Source organism: Eublepharis macularius, chromosome 4, assembly GCF_028583425.1.
Source record: "Eublepharis macularius isolate TG4126 chromosome 4, MPM_Emac_v1.0, whole genome shotgun sequence".
Lineage (NCBI taxonomy): Eukaryota > Metazoa > Chordata > Lepidosauria > Squamata > Eublepharidae > Eublepharis > Eublepharis macularius.
The window spans coordinates 7378381-7394681 of NC_072793.1; the positions used below are offsets into that span (position 1 = coordinate 7378381).

At 44.1% G+C, this 16301-nt stretch overlaps 1 protein-coding gene across 4 annotated transcripts in view; it reads right to left on the bottom strand.

Annotated features, from left to right (window-relative positions):
• The window catches only part of ATF1 (activating transcription factor 1), a 32925-nt gene extending 16878 nt beyond the window's left edge, over nt 1-16047 (bottom strand). The window contains exons 1-3 of one of the 4 annotated variants that reach the window (XM_054975883.1): nt 15802-16047; nt 5481-5608; nt 2383-2493 (exon numbers count right to left, since the gene is read on the bottom strand). In XM_054975883.1, the coding sequence (XP_054831858.1) occupies nt 2383-2493; nt 5481-5591 (222 nt within the window). In that variant the 5' untranslated portion in view covers nt 5592-5608; nt 15802-16047. Of the gene's footprint in view, nt 1-2382; nt 2494-5436; nt 5458-5480; nt 5609-15801 lie in introns of those variants that run through there. The other 3 variants (XM_054975885.1, XM_054975884.1, XM_054975886.1) reach the window with 3 other exon arrangements.
• Nucleotides 16048-16301: the final 254 nt, after the last annotated feature.

A 16301-nucleotide genomic window follows, 5' to 3' on the forward strand; every position in this document is an offset into this window, starting at 1 on the left:
TTATGTATATACGCATAATATGTAGGCATTACATTGTTTAAGTAGCCAAACACCATTAGTTGGATATAGACTTTAAGAGAAGCTTCCTCACTTTCTCAAGACGGACACCGATGTATCTACCTGTTCTAACAAAACATTCTGGTACATTTTGCTTAGATGTAAGGACAACCATAGTTTGTCATTAAATGAAAAAGCCTTGGAGATCTCTGGACTAGCATACTGCCTCACCCCTTTGCACATGGTGGTCCCATTAGAGATATCTCTGGCAAACCATGGCTTGCTATTATGTCTGAACCAGCAAATTACTGTTTGCACTTCCTCTTCAAACCAAGGCTTCAAACTGGGAATAAACTCCTGTTCAGAATCCCGTTTTGCAGCAAGAGTGCAAACTAGTTTGAATATAACAGCAAACTGTGATTACCACCCCTTTGTCCTACAAATAGTACAAATATTCTCTGTTTTTAAAGTCACTAATCTCCTACAGCCCACCCGAATAGTTTCTCTTTCAATTAATTTCCCCTCTCCACCTCCAAAGAGAAAGAAAAATTCTCCACTTGCGTCAGCTCCCTTTCAAGGCAGCCTGCCTCTTCTGACAGACTGCTCAACAGAGCGCAGTCCTCTCCCGCTCAAGATTAAGAGGTGAGGCTCTGAGGACAAAAACTGGACAGATGCTGTCTGATCATCAGTCACGGGATATGTCGGTAAGCCCAGCCAACCTCCACTCCACTACCCACTCTTCCAATAAGGACAGTGCAGCTACTAGTGACCTGGACTGTAGGGGCATGCTGCAAATCCAATTTGGGCACCTACAGCAGTGCTCTGGTCCTCTCAGAAAAACAATCTTAAGCTCAGCAAGAACAAAATTAATTACCAGCCAAGAACTTACATTTTATTTTTAGGGTGGCAGCTCATTTGGTGCACTACACCAATTGGTAAATTACCAATTCGCGCATGAATCACCTTGACATGTGTAATGCTGAAATACTCGGCTGGAGAGCTAGGTACAAGGCTTTTAGATCCAATGCATTCCGATTCCCCGTATGACCTCTACTGCAAGTGTGAGCCTCTCGTCTGGTGTACAGTCCACATCATCAGGTGTCAACTGGCCACTGGGCCATTCCCGAGATATATGACCCGTATATATGATCCTATATATACAAGCATGCATAGAATCCTCTCTCAATAGTAGTAGCAGAATGGCAGCTTTGGGATTGACTGTGTCCCCCCCCCCCCGCTCACACACATACCCAGGCTGCACCTGACTTCTTGAAAACTAGTTGCTTAGGAATGGCAGGAGCTGACAAGTATACTTTGCCTCAACACCAACCAAGCAACTTTGGAGTTATTGGGACTTGTACTGTTACTGACAGGGTGTCCATAATGAAGCGTATTTGCCCATGTTTGGTCTCTCCCATGTTTTGAACCTCCTAAGCCTACCGCAGCACAAAGCAACGGAACCTGAACTTCAGTTTCTCATTCCTCAAGATGTCAGGTTCTCCAACCTATCTAAGCATTTTTCACAGGCTGGGAGTTTAGATTTTCATTGTGAACATGCACTCTGTGGATTCATTATACTAGTGGTAGCACAGGAAGTGATGCTGTGACACAGGAAATAGGCTGGTGTGTCACAGGACAATCATGTGAGGAAATTATCAATTTCACTGTAAATATTTTCACTAGCGCTATAAAGAGTCTTAAATGGGATGCTGCTAAATGCCATTCAACTGCATCCACACATGAACGGGGACTTTAGTATTATACTTTTCCTCAGTCACTATAATAGATAGATGCAAAGCTGAGGCTTTACAGCAATTACTTATGCAAAGCGTGACCCCATGCAGCGCAAGAACGTTTTACTTTGCCTGTACAGATTTGTCAGACACGGCCACTTCCTTAGAGGATGAACAGAAATAATGGCTAAATCCAAAGGATTCTGCATCATTAGCTTGCCATGAACAAATATTAGTCATCACAGGCCATGATCCCTTTTTGAAATGTTTGACTGACGCCTGTTATTTCACAGATTCCAATTATTCATTGGATACTGCATTTAACAAGTAGCAGATGAATAATTCATTCAGATAATTTTTAATCTTACTATTTACAAATATATTTGATTATTCCTTATCTCTTTTTATATCTTAGTTTGTTAAACTATAGCCACTCACATGGACTTGTTTTTGCTTTTAATATATACAATACCTAATATAATACCAAGTATTTTCACAAAAACAGATCCCAGCAAACTTACATGAAATTTGTGCTAACCTGAATTTTCATTTCTCTTCCCTACCTTGGAAAATATACCATCATTTCACTTACAGTGCCAGGCTAGCTAAAATGGAGCTGACAATAAAGCTTCCAAAGAAAGTTAATAGTTACCTGTGCTGACTGCGCTTGCGGTGAGTGAATTACGGAGGAAGCCTGGACTGTATGAATGACTCCCTGGACTTGATCCCCTGGAAGTTGTACCACTGGACTTCTAAGAGACATCTAAAATAAACCAACAGCTTTTTAGCTAAATCATGAAACACACCTCAGTGACAATAAAGCCAAGTGCCTGCAGGTAAGATTGCATAACTGGAGTACTGAATTTCCACTGGGACAAACTGCTCAGATTGAGCATCCCTCTAAAAAGTGGTTCAGTTTCAACAAACGTTAACTTTGAGGTTTGAGAAATGTTAACTATTGTATGCATTTTACAAGAGGTCACACAACATGGCCTCAAGGATCATCTCCGGCAGTCGAACCAACCACGACCTTCAGAAGCTTCTCAGGGAAAGTGCAAGAATACTAAGACATAACGATTAAGATCTGATTTTTTTAATCTGCATCCGGATCTAACGATGCACATTTTAGGGTGCGAGCAGCACAGCCTCTATTCTTTTCAACACAGCTTACTGCACAGCATCAGGGCTTACAGGATTGCAGCATTTATTTTGCTTCAGTGTTCTTTGCTAGGGCCAGGTAACTTCTTCAAAGCAGAAATTTCTAAATAACTGAACAACAGATTAATCATTGTTTTTTTAACGCTTTAGCATGAATGTTCTGCTTCTATGATTATAAGAAAACTTTTCTAAAGTATTCTAACTTAGTGACTCTTAAATAACAACATAGAGGGCCTCAGCAATATTTTCCCTTTCGTGCTTTACATGGGACTGCCCTTGAATAGTAAAATCAAAAAGAGTCCAGTAGCACCTTTAAGACTAACCAATTTTATTGTAGCATAAGCTTTCGAGAATCAAGTTCTCTTCGTCAGATGCATGATACAGAGACTGGTCAAATATAGAAGAGGAGGGAGGAGAAGAGGAGGAGAGAGAAGAGGCAATTAGGGGGGGAGGGTGCAACCAAAACATTCCTTTGCTAGTATATGTAAACATCTCCTTTTGGTGTGTGGATCAGTTGGCTTCAAAGGAGTTTGCAGCAGCCAAACAGCTAGACCATCCAATTCCAATGCAGTACGAGCCTTCGATAACCACAGCTCTCCTTGCCAGATGCATCTGACAAAGAGATCTGTGGTCCCCGAAAGCCCACGTCAGGTGCCACTGAGCTCCCCCAGACCCCGCCTCTGTAAAGGAAATCTATTACCTGTGATAATGTGATAACCATTCATAGTCCCTATTCAGTCCCAGCTTGACAGAGTCAAATTTGCATATGAATTCCAGTTCAGCAGCCTCCCGTTGGATCTCCTCCTCTTCTCTCCCTCCTCTTCTATATTTGACCAGTCTCTGTATCATGCATCTGACGAAGAGAACTTGATTCTCGAAAGCTTATGCTACAATAAAATTGGTTAGTCTTAAAGGTGCTACTGGACTCTTTTTGATTTTGCTACCACAGACTAACACGGCTAACTCCTCTGCACCCTTGAATAGTGTTTGGAAACCTCAACTAGTGCAGAATGCTGCAGCCAGGGTGGGTCAAAGGGACCATATCACTCCAGCCTTGACCCATCTAAACTGGCTCCCAATTTGTGTCCAGGCACTATGCAAGGCGCTAGTGTTGATGGTTTGGGACCCACATATATCTGAAGGACCACCTACTCCCTTACGAACCTACCCGACCACTTCAGTCATCTTTCGAGACCTTGCTCTGGGTGCCCCCACCTTCTGAGACTGGGCAGGCGGCAACCCAGGAGAGCAACCGAGGCTTTCTCAGCTGTAGCACCAAAACTCTGGAACTGTCCCCAGAGAGATTCTGCTCCGTTCTGTTGCCATCTTCTGTCAGCTGGTGAAGACTTTTTTGTTTCATTTGCACACCCTCAGTGATCCCTTCTTCATGCCCAATGTGTTAATTGTTATTTTTATTTCTTTGTATGTATTTTAAGCTCTGGTTTTAATTGTTTTAATGTTTTTGGTTGATTTTAAAGGTTTTATAATGTGGTTTTAGTATATACATTTAAATTCGTAGCCACATTGATGGCTATTGTGAGGGCAGAAAGGTGGGATATAAATGTTGTCAAATAAATAATTAAATAACTGAGCTGATCCATTTAGGTTATTGTTGAAAATGGTCTAAAACCAACAAAGAATATGTTTGAATTTTATGGGATATAGCAATATCCAGTAAAATCAAAAAGAGTCGAGTAGCACCTTATTAAGACTAACCAATTTTATTGAAGCATAAGCTTTCGAGAATCACCGTTCTCTTCATCAGGTGCATGGAGGGCGAAAAGAGAAACTGGTCAGATATAGAGGAGGAGGGGGGGGGGTAGATGCAAACATCTCCTTCTGATATGCAGATGCAAACAGCTCCTTCTGATGTGGAGATCAGTTTGCTTCTGTAAAGGTTCAGAGGACTTAGCCGTGTTAGTCTGTAGTAGCAGAATCAAAAAGAGTCCAGCAGCACCTCCAAGACCAACCAATTCCACTGCAGCACAAGCCTTCGAGAACCACAGCCCTCCCCGCCAGATGCATCTGACAAAGATCTGGCGGGGAGGGCTGTGGTTCTCGAAGGCTTGTGCTGCAGTGGAATTGGTTGGTCTTGGAGGTGCTGCTGGACTCTTTTTGATTCTGCTACTACAGACTAACACGGCTAAGTCCTCTGAACCTTTACAGAAGCAAACTGATCTCCACATCAGAAGGAGCTGTTTGCATCTGCATATCAGAAGGAGGTTTGCATCTACCCCCCCCTCTCCTCCTCTATATCTGACCAGTTTCTCTTTTTGCCCTCCATGCATCTGATGAAGAGAACGGTGATTCTCGAAAGCTTATGCTACAATAAAATTGGTTAGTCTTAAAGGTGCTACTGGACTCTTTTTGATTTTGCTACTACAGACTAACACGGCTAATTCCACTGGAGCAATATCTAGTGTATTTGGATGCATTTTTATTCCATTTACAAAAGCCATGTTAAAATAACAACCTCTTGAAATTATACAAGCATACTTAATACACTGATAAAAAGCAATGTAGCACAGGAAAACTGCAATTAACCTACTTAAAATATTCCTCAGAAGACCTGGCCTATGTCGCTTTCTTTACCTGATGAGAAACACGAGAAAGCTGAGCTGCTTGTAGAGCGGTACCTTGTAAAGATGGAGTTTGTGGGGGTGTTGCTGAATTGCTACTGCTGGTTTTGTGTGCTTCTTCCATAGTCAACCTACAAGAATCTAAATATAAACCAAAATGCACAATTAAATAGCAAATTTCACATCATAACTAAAAGGCTGTTATATACTGACTTTTCCCAAGACGAGTTAGAACACCCCACAGTCTTGCTGGCAAGTACTATTCTTTGTTCCCTCCCGTTAGGGTTGCCAACTGCCCGGAGGACAAAACGCCCTGTGCCTTTAACAGGATATTATATACTAAGTGATGTTATTACCCTCCATGCCATGAAAAGCTTCAGCTGTCCATTTCCACACATTAAGCCTCTGTTAAAAGGGCACGAGACATTTTTTTAGTCCTGTTGTCAATCCCATCACGAATCATGTCTGCCCTCCTGCATTCCTTCCTGGGAGCAGTCAATATGCATTCCTTGGGCCTAGAGAAACCAGCGGAACTTTATATCCACTTTATCTCATTTCTCTTCTGCTTGCTTGGGGATTTAATAGGACAAGATCTCCTCCTGCCCCACCCAAATAGATCTTTTCCCACAAAGGAAAAACCGTAAGAGGAAGGAGACCTTTGCACTCCGGTTTGCTTCAGAACTTTCTGAATCGACAACGTGTAGCAGCAGGGCTTGACAAATCTCAGGGGCCAGGTTACCTAAAATTTCATTGGGGTGCCTAATATTTTCAACCATGATTTTATTGTAGTCTCTCAGCAATCCTCAGCGGAAGTACAAAGCTGATTTGTCATTTTGCATCAGTATATTTTACTCTCTAACATCTCCTTTGTCCCCCACAAAGAGATATTTTCCTAAAGAGGGGAAAGAAGTTGAGGTCTTTCCACTCCACTTACCTTCAGAACCTGATGAATATCTTGGCACGGTTTATATGCAAACTGTCCTTTACAGCATTTAATGGTGGGAGCTGATAAATTCATTTCTTAATCAGCTGCCTGCTGTACTGGCTCAATTAATATTCAATTAAATGGAGCTTTTTAAACTCAGTAAGGAAATTATGAGGAACTGGGGAGAAGAAGCTAGATTAGGGTTAGAGATTCACGTTTTATGGTGCTGGTGATAACCATGGTCACCTCTATATTTATTTATATGCTACAATGTTGTTGCCATAGCATTGATAAAATTATGAGAAACTATGAACAGAAGTTAGGATTATGTTTTATGGTAGCAATAACTAGAAAATGTGGTCATTAAAATACAAAGACCTGCAGGCTGAAAAATTGATCTGGCTCTTTTTTTTTTTTTTTTGGCTGGTTCCCAAATCCAAAGAAAATTGGTCAATGCCCATAGAATGGCAATCCGTTTTATTGTATCTGTAGCACTATTACGTCCTTCCTAGGCAATAGCACCAAGAGCGCCAATAAAAATACCCCCAAGGCACTAAAAGATGATCAGCTAGTTCTGAACATGTTACACAACATTTGAAACAATTGCGAGGGCCGTTGCTGAGAAACTGGAAGCTATATTTCTCTCAATGGAAATATGAGTCATCGATTTTTCCCTGCTGAGAGCAACCACAGGAGCTGAGTCCTGAAACCTGAAATGCTCTCAGAGTATAAAAGACAATATAATGAAAAAGACTGAAGTGCTTCTTCAGTCCTTTCAGTCTTAATCACAGTAATTATATAAGATATGTCATACAGATAGCTTAGTTCAGATGCAACACAACAGTGAGCACAAATGTTCACATCATGTTCTTTCTCCTCAGCAGGTATTATTTTAGGGGAAATGAAAACTTAGCAGTCTTAGGACAAATTAAACTAAAACTATGATAAATGTTACAAAAAGCCTGTTTCTCACATATACTTCTCAAAGTAGACCTGAAACCAGGGCTTTTTTTCTGGGAAAAGAGGTATTGGAACTCAGCGGGTTGCCCTCGGAGAAAATGGTCACATGGCTGGTGGCCCCACCCCCTGATCTCCAGACAGAGGGATTGCCAAGCGGGTGGAGGGCCATCTAAACTCCCCTCTGTCTGGAGATAAGGGGACGGGGCCACCAGCCATGTGACCATTTTCAAGAGGTTCCGGAACTCCATTCCCCCATGTTCCTGCTGAAAAAAAGCCCTGCCTGAAAACTAAAACAGAATTGCAATTCTAGCTGCTTCCCCCCCCCCCCCCCCATTAACCAGTCCTTTATATAGGCTATCCTTGGAGTAAATGGGATTAGACTTTGGAATAGAGACACGCAGCTCATGAAAAGCAACACAATGTGCACCCGACAAAGTGGGGGTGTGGCTCACAGAAGTTTGCACCATAATAAACTGAATCTTTCAAAGTGGCACCGGATTCTGTTATTTAGGTTGCAATAAGTTAATCTGGAAAAAGCAATGCAGACACACAAGCAAGCAAGCAGCCTTCTCTAACTGATAAAAAGCAAAGGAAAACCTTCCTAGAGAATGTAGTATTCTTACCACCAGTCACCAAGCTGATGACACATTAAATCTGTTCTGGGAGACAGAAGTTGTTGTATGTGTGCAAGGAATACTTGATAGTATTTAAGAAAAATAACATCCTCGGTTAAGATCTCTAAGACCAGAAAATGTCATACTCCTTTACCACCAAAACTGAGCCCAATAAAATATAACTGATTTTATAATGTAACTGATTTATAAAATTTATAAAACTGATTTATAAAATACCCACTTTATATGTAGTGCGCATGCTAGCTTTCCAAATGACACCACCTTCCGAATTCTCTGAAAATTATTATTGCCCCAAAGTTATCTGGTACATTTTCTCTCTATTTTTATTTATTCATTTAACTTCATGTATATTATTGCTGTTCTCCCGAGAGAGGACCCAAAGTAGCTAATACAGTTCTCTTCTCCTCCATTTTATCCTTACAACAACCCTGTGGGGTAAGTAAGGCTGAAGAGTGTGTGACTGGCCCAGTCACCCAACAAACTTCCACGGTAGAGTGGAGATTTGAACCTGGGAGATTTGAACTGAAACCCAACCCTCTAGCCACTGTACCATGCTGGCTCTCTACCCTATTCTTTATTCTTGATACATACTTCAAAGTTCTTTAATCAAATGAGAAATGTGGCGTAACCCAAAAAAGGTATATTACAACTAATCATATTATATATCAAACAACTTCACTAACTAACAACATTGACTGAATTTACTGTGTGCACAATCATACCTCTTTCTTTCCTACTAAAGTGGATGAACCATACAAAATAGCAGATATTCATCTCCAGGATTAAATTTATTTTATAAAATATCCAATCGCCATTCTTTCAAAAGATAAAAATGGAAACCAATCACTATACATTGGCTTGACTAGCAAGATATTTAGCGTGTGTGTGTGTGTGTGTGTGTGTGTGTGTGTTATGTGTCATCAAGTCGTCTCCAACCTATGGCGACCCTATGAATTAAAGACCTCCAAAACGTTCTCTCTCTGACAGACCTACTCAGATCCTGCAAACTGGAGGACGTGGCTTCTTAGCTAATATAATCTACTAAACAAAGTTCCACAAACTAGTAGTTGGTTATTGATAATTTTCACTGACATATGGTGCCTACTCTGTGTTATATAGGTATATGATGCAAAAGAAGCACCACTGATTCTTCACATGCCAAGTTTTTGTAATTATAAATGTTCTGTTTCAACAGTGTCCTCTGGAATACCAGTATCTCAGTAGTATCTCAGTAGTACCTAGGTAATTTGATATTTCTACATTTTTGCCAATACTTGTGAGTAGCCTCCGTTTTTCCAAGTTAACTGTAAAAACATCATCATACAGCATCATCTTATCATAATTATCCTTAAGAAAAAAACACTTTATTTTTTATTCTTACATGCCTGTAGGGCACTTCTATCATCGTTTTAGATGGTTGCCAGTTCTTTGGTATTTTAGTGTATTGTGGGAGGAAAGAAACTATTCCAATTAACCACTTTAGATGCTGAGAGAATTCTGTAGTCAATTGGAAAAACATATGTCAACTTCAAGTTTTCGACACAAACATTTAACTGAAGCCAAAGTTTCCAGGACACGAGAAGCCTGGAAAACAATCATCATAGCTTCAACTAGCCAAAGAAGCTTGGACTTCTACAAAAACAGTTTGTCACTGCTACAGTATTTTTAACATTTTGAAGAGCAGTTAAACTTTTACCGACTGTTAGCCTGTCTCCAATCAAATCTGTAAAAACCCTAAACTGCCTGGTCACGTAAAAATGTCATGCTGCCACATAGTCATACTCTAGGTGTAAGGGTAGCTGGGAATGTTCTAACGGTGTCAAAACCAGTCTTTAACAAAAAACTGAGCACCTTTAAATTAAGTACTGAATCCTCACTTACATGGCTGATTATAAATGCATGTACACTTCACAACTAACTTGATATGCATTTTGGATTTGAGTATCTGCTCCACAGAAAATTCTGCTGCCTCTAGACCGCTCTCCTTTGACTATGCTGATCATATCAGTTTATCTTCACCTCTTCTCTTTCTTATCCCAACAACAACTTCTTAGTTCCTGTTTCATATTGCTAAGATCTTTTTTTCTACCTCAAAACACTCATTCAACCTCTGGTAATTGTTTTGATAACTATGATGTTTTTGGTCTTCCTCTTCCTGGTCTTCTTTCTTCACCAGCCAACCTCTGACCAAGTACTGCAGTTCAAGACTTCAACTAGTTCAAGCGCTTCAACCAGAACAGCCACCTGTGTGGCAAACTTCCCTGGCCCAGACTGAGTTTCTTCCTTCCCCTCCCACTTCTAGAGAACTCGAGCCTCTGCTCAGCTTAGTAGAGAGGCAAGTACACACAAGGCTCATGACGACCATACAGCCTTTCCAAGCCACAAACGTCCAGCAGCGCCCCTGGTCAGCAACACCGACTGACTGTCTGTAGTATCCTACCTACTGGCAAGGAGAATTTTATTACGGATCTAGTAACAACCACGAGGTAAGCTTACTATGTGATTATATATCCAACTAGGCCCTGACCTGAATAGTCCAGGCTAGCCCAATAAGCTAAGTGGGGTCAGCCCTGTTTAGTACTTGGATTTGTTTATTTATTTCATTTATTCACCTCATTTATACCTTGCCTCTCTCCTCAATGAGGATACAAAGTGGCTTCCATCATTCTCCCCTCCTCTATTTTATCTATACAAGAACCCCATGAGGCAGGTTAAGCTGAGAGGGGTGCGACGGGCCCAAGGTCACCCAGTGAGCTTGTATGGCAGAATGGGGATGATTCCAGCCTGTCTCCCCCAGAACCTAGTCTGGCATTTTAACCCCTATACCACACTGGTTCTACATCCCGCTACGTCACACTGGATGGGAGACCACCAAGAAGGGGCTGGCAATGGAAAACCACCTCTGAATGTCTCTTGCATTGAAGACCTCACAGGGTTTCAATGACTTGATGGCCAACCCCCGCCATCCAAAGTTCACTTTATAAACAGCTGTCAGTGTTCAACCCCCCAACCTATTTTTTCTTTAGACTTTTGTCTTGTGCTACTCAAGTCTTCTTGTTTTGCTCTAGCTTCTCTCCAATTTTTGGATGCTCTTCCTAAAAATATTTACCACTCTTACTCTTTTAAGTATTCAGAATCTATCTCTGCCCCTGCTACATCTTTTATTTCTCTTCTTTTACTCTCCATCTATGGTTCATTTAAAACCACTTTAATTTAAATGGCAGTGCAATCGACAGTCATTGATTTGAGCTCATCATCATCCTAAGACATAAGAGGCAAACTGTGTTGCCGATGACTCACTTATCCCTGCACAGGCACAGTATGTGGGGGAAAGAAGCGAGTCGTCGGCAACATGATTTGCCTCCCCGCCGCCTCCTCGAGGTTTCCAGAGGCCTGGAAAGGCCTAGCGCAGCTGCAGGAAGGCCTGGTGCTGCTCAGGACTTCTGGAGGCCCATGAAGCCCTGGGGGCGGGAGAGAAGACCAAGGGAGGTGGGCCCATCCCTCCACAGGCCGCAGCAGCAGTGCGAAGGCCAGGTGAGGAGGGTCCTCAGCAGGCTGCTGCTGAGGCGGGAAGCCCAGGCAAGGCGGTCCTTCCCTCCGGTCCAAACAGGCCCAATTCGGTCTCAATCAGGCTGCTACAGAGTGCAGGAGCACTGCTGGAGTGGTGCAACAAGCCCTGGAGTGCCCCTGCACTCCACAGTGGGCCAATTCTGGCCCATTTCAATTTAATTTAATTTATTCAATTTATAGTCCGCCCTCCCCACACCAGTGAGCTCAGGGCAGATCACAACAGGGCTTAAAAACACATTGCACAATTAACCATTATTACCATTAAAAAAACATAAAATACTACATACCATCATTTAAAAACTACTACATCTATATAAATATAAAAAAATCAGAAGCATAGCAGCACATAATTTAGACGCTCACCTTTCACCATCTATAAAGCATTTTTACCAGGAGGATATGTGAGAGATGGAAGGTGACATTGGATGGGAGGGCATAGTTTAACCCCCCAACTAGGCCAATTTGAGGCCGAATTGGACCCATTTGGGACTGAAATTTGCATGCTGTGGAGCGCAGGAGCACTCCCCGGCAGCGTTCCTGTGCACCATTTTCTACAGACCATTTTTAAAAAAATGGGCGCTGTTGCTAGTCATCCTAACATTCAATTTATATACCACCCTTCAGGTCAACTTAATGCCATACTCAAAGCAGTTTACACAGTGTGCTATTATTATCCTCACAACAATCACTCTGAGGTGGATGGGGCTGAGAGAACTCTAAGAGAGCTGTGACTGACCCAAGGTCACCCAGCTGGCTACAAGTGGAGGAATGGGGAATCAAACCTGGGTCTCCAGATTAGAGTCCGGCTGCCCTTAACCACTACATCAGAGGGGCAGCCATGTTAATCTGATGCAGTAAGTACAAAAAGGAGGTTGGTAGTAACCTTAAATATTACATGGATGTATTTATGGCATGCATCAGAGTTTGCTTTGGGCACATGTATACAGCAAGGTCGTTTCAAGACATTTCACATACATACATACATACATACATACACAGACAGAAGAACATAAGCAAAAGAAGTGGCCCTCGGCCCAGGGAATCTTCAACCTAATTTTCAACAGTAGAGGAGACAACAAATGTTGGGGGGAAATGAGTAAGGTAAGAGTAAGAAGGGTTGAAAGTGAGTTAATCCAATTTCACATGTGAACGCTTCATTTTAGTTGGAAATGAGAACTAAGGGGTTAAACTGAAAGCGGATTTGGAGGAGGGGTGTGAAGGAAAAATGGTATACGAGCAATAGTTAAAAAAATGAAATCGACAGAGGTAAGTTTATATATTTGAAGTACCAGATATAAGTATTTTAATAAATATGAACTAAGAAGAGCCCTGTGATGCAAAGTGGTAAGCTGCAGTACTGCAGTCCAAGCTCTCTGCTCATGACCTGAGTTCGATCCTGGTGGAAGCTGGGTTCAGGTAGCCGGCTCAAGGTTGACTCAGCCTTCCAAGGTTGGCAAAATGAGTACCCAGTTTCCTGGGGGTAAAGTGTAGATGACTAGGGAAGGCAATGGCAAACCACCCCATAACAAGAGTCTGTCAAGAAAATGTCGGGATGTGACGTCTTCCTATGGGTCAGTAATGACTTGGTGCTTGCACAGGGGACTACCTTTACCTAAATATGAACTATGTTCAAAGTGAAGCATCAAACATGGATTCTGTCTACTTCTATATGCAAGTACCTTACACACTTCTTTTAATTGAGAACACATCCCTGTAGTCTCTCTTTCAAAACAGCTATACAGCACCACATGCAAAAAGTCACATTCAGCATTAGAAGGGTCTAGGAAAATCTCCCAGAGTTCACCACGGAACCACAAATTGATTTGAGACTTCACTTGATGCCCTCCCCCCATGGAGAGAGCCATGACATTTTTAAAAGGTACTTGTAAAATATTTTACAAGTACCTTTTAAAAAATGTAAAATATTTTACAAGTAGGCATAAATATACAACAAAACACACATTTGCAATTACTGGGCTGCTGTTCCCTACCAAGTGAATAATAAGGCGGCCCTTAAAGTAAGAAAAATAAGTGTGTGTGTGGGGGGGGGGGGGTCCAACCAGGGCCGGTGCCACCATTGAGGCAGTGAGACGGGCACTGGAGGGGGTGCCGGGGACGGAGGCGTGCTCCACGGAGCTGGCATGCCTGGCCCGCAGCTGCTACAGCAGCCAGCCCCGTGCCGCCACCACCACACACCCCCAGCCAGATGCAGCAGCCGCGGGCTAGACATGGCAGGCATCCGGGGCAGCGTGCGGAGCATGGGTGGTCTCCGTGCGCCGTCCCAGCCACCCACCGGCCAATGGGGCCAGCTTTGCTGCTTGTTGATATCATCATGTGGTGATGTCATCACGCAGTCCTGGGGGGGGGGTGCGTGCGCACATGGGGGCAGCTGCGGGTGCCAGAAACCCTGGTGCCGGCAGTGGGTCCAACTTTTGACCATTCTGTAGGCACCCCTGATTAAAGATCTCATCAGAGATGTCCAACAGCAAAAGATTTGCAGCCACAAACTTGAGTTTGTTTCTTCTCTGACTGTTGCACAAGAGACAGGCATGTGTTACTCAAGAGAGATAGGCAGCACCTCTTTCGTAACATACCTGTATAACATATGCGTTTTTAAACACATTTGTCCTTTTTAGTATATATCTAAAAAGTCAATCAAAGATTTAAACCTGAAGGCTTTCTGCTCAAGGTACACTCCTAAGAAATATAAACATCCCTTACGTTTCAGGTTACAAACACAGGCAGATCCTACAATCTCACCAGGGCCTGCTTCTGGTTGCCTCTGTAAAATAGATGGACTATCATAGCCTGGAACAACACTTTGTTTTCTGGCAGTTCCATCCCTTCGGGATGGGCTGTTGAATGAAGACCTGTGCTTTCACTTCTGCAGTTAAAGGGAAAAGCCCAAAGCACAGTTGTACAGAAGAGCCTTTGGCTGCATGTTGGTTTTGTAACGGCTCTTTTAATATTTGGGAGATGTTTTAATTATTTATTCTATGTGGCATTTTTATGCTTGAACTTTTATTTATTCAGAACATTTAAATGTCACCTTTCCAGAAAAACCACTTCTGGTAGTTTACAGAATACAATCAAACCTAGTAATAAAAAATCCCCATACGAATTACCCATACAAACAAGTTATTAAAACAGCATAAAAAGAGGTATAGCTAAAGAGGAATAGCAATATAAATGAAAATTAGGCCCTCCAAGGAAAGAAAATGCACATTTCACTTAAAAAGGGTTAGGTAGGAAGATGAAAACTTCAGACCAGCAGCGCCATCTTAAGCAATTATACCCCTTCTAAGTTCACTGTAGTAAATGGGTTTCAAATGGTACAACTGTGCTTAAGCGCTGGAAAAAATTTGGCTGAACACAGGTTTTGTGCTGACTCTTTTAGCATTCAGGTGAAGTTCTAATTAGTGTATCCAAAAATTTTGAGCTTCTATAACTTAAAAGCTGCCTTTTTCCAGAGACCTTCTTAAAGCTGTTCACAAAAGGAAAGCAGAACACAGTAAAATAATAAACAACGTAATTCCAAATAATCCAGAGGAGTTAGTTGTGTTAGTCTGTAGAAGCAAAATAGTCAAAAGTCCAGTAGCACCTTTCAGACTAACCAAGTTTATTGTGGCATCAGCTTTCGAGAACCACAGCTCTCTTCGTCAGATGCAACTATTCTTTCAGCTAGATACATCCGACGAAAAGAGCTGTGGTTCTCGAAAGCTGATGCCACAATAAAGTTGGTTAGTCTGAAAGGTGCTACTGGACTCTTTACAAAAAAGAGGCGGGTGCCTGTGTGTGCGCCTGCCTGCCTGCGTGCGAGGCCTTCGGGCCCAGCGTCTCTGGGTGGGTCTGCGAGAGAAGAGCCAGACGAGGGTCCAGCCGCGCCTTCGAGAGCCGGGCCTGCAGCGTCTCGCCGCTCTCTCGTGGGCTGGGCTGCCGGGCGCAAAGGGCGAGACGCGCGAGGAGCCGGCGCCGAGGGGCGCCAGCGGGGAAGGGAAGGGGAGCGGGCGGGCAGGCGGGCGAGCCTGGCCCCCCGGCCGGCCTCGGGCGTCTGCGCCACAGGCGGGTCCGAGCGCCGCTGAGGCCAGGAGCGCGCCTCGCTTCGCCTCGCCTGGCCGGGCCCGGCGCCCTTTCCCGCCCTTCCTCTCCTCTCCCCGCTCGCGCTCGTTGATTCGGCCGCGCCCGCCTCGCCTCGCCTCGCCTGGCGCCCTGATTGAGTCGCTGCCGGTCGCGCCCGCTTTTACCTCAGAGGCTTCGCCCGGGCCTCGCGCGGCGCCCGAAGCGCCTCGGAAGAGACGGCGCCGCCCCCCTTCGCGCCTCAGGAAAGCCGCGCCGCCGAGGCCGCCGCCGCCAGCACGCCCCGCGCCAGGCCCGGCCAGGGCCGCCCTCGCTCGCTCGCTCGCTCGCTCGCTCGCTCGGTTGGGGCGGGCGGGCGGGCGGCGCCGCGAGAGTGGCTGGCCTAGAGCGAGCGGCTGGCTAGGCCGAGAGAGTCCGCCCGCCGGGGAGCATCGAGCGGCGCGGCCTAGAGCGGAAGGGCGGCTGGGCACGTGGTTCGTCGGCCGCGGGAGTCGGAGCCGCGGGTCTTGCCGTGGCCGCTGCAGCCGGAGGGGGAGGGAGGCGGGTACGACGGAACCGAATGGGGCTGACCCTGCAAATAAATGGGCGATGTGTGTGTGTGGGGGGGGGGTTGTTGCATGCTCTGTCATAGTGTTCCCAGCCTCCAGGTTGGGCCTGAAGATCTCCC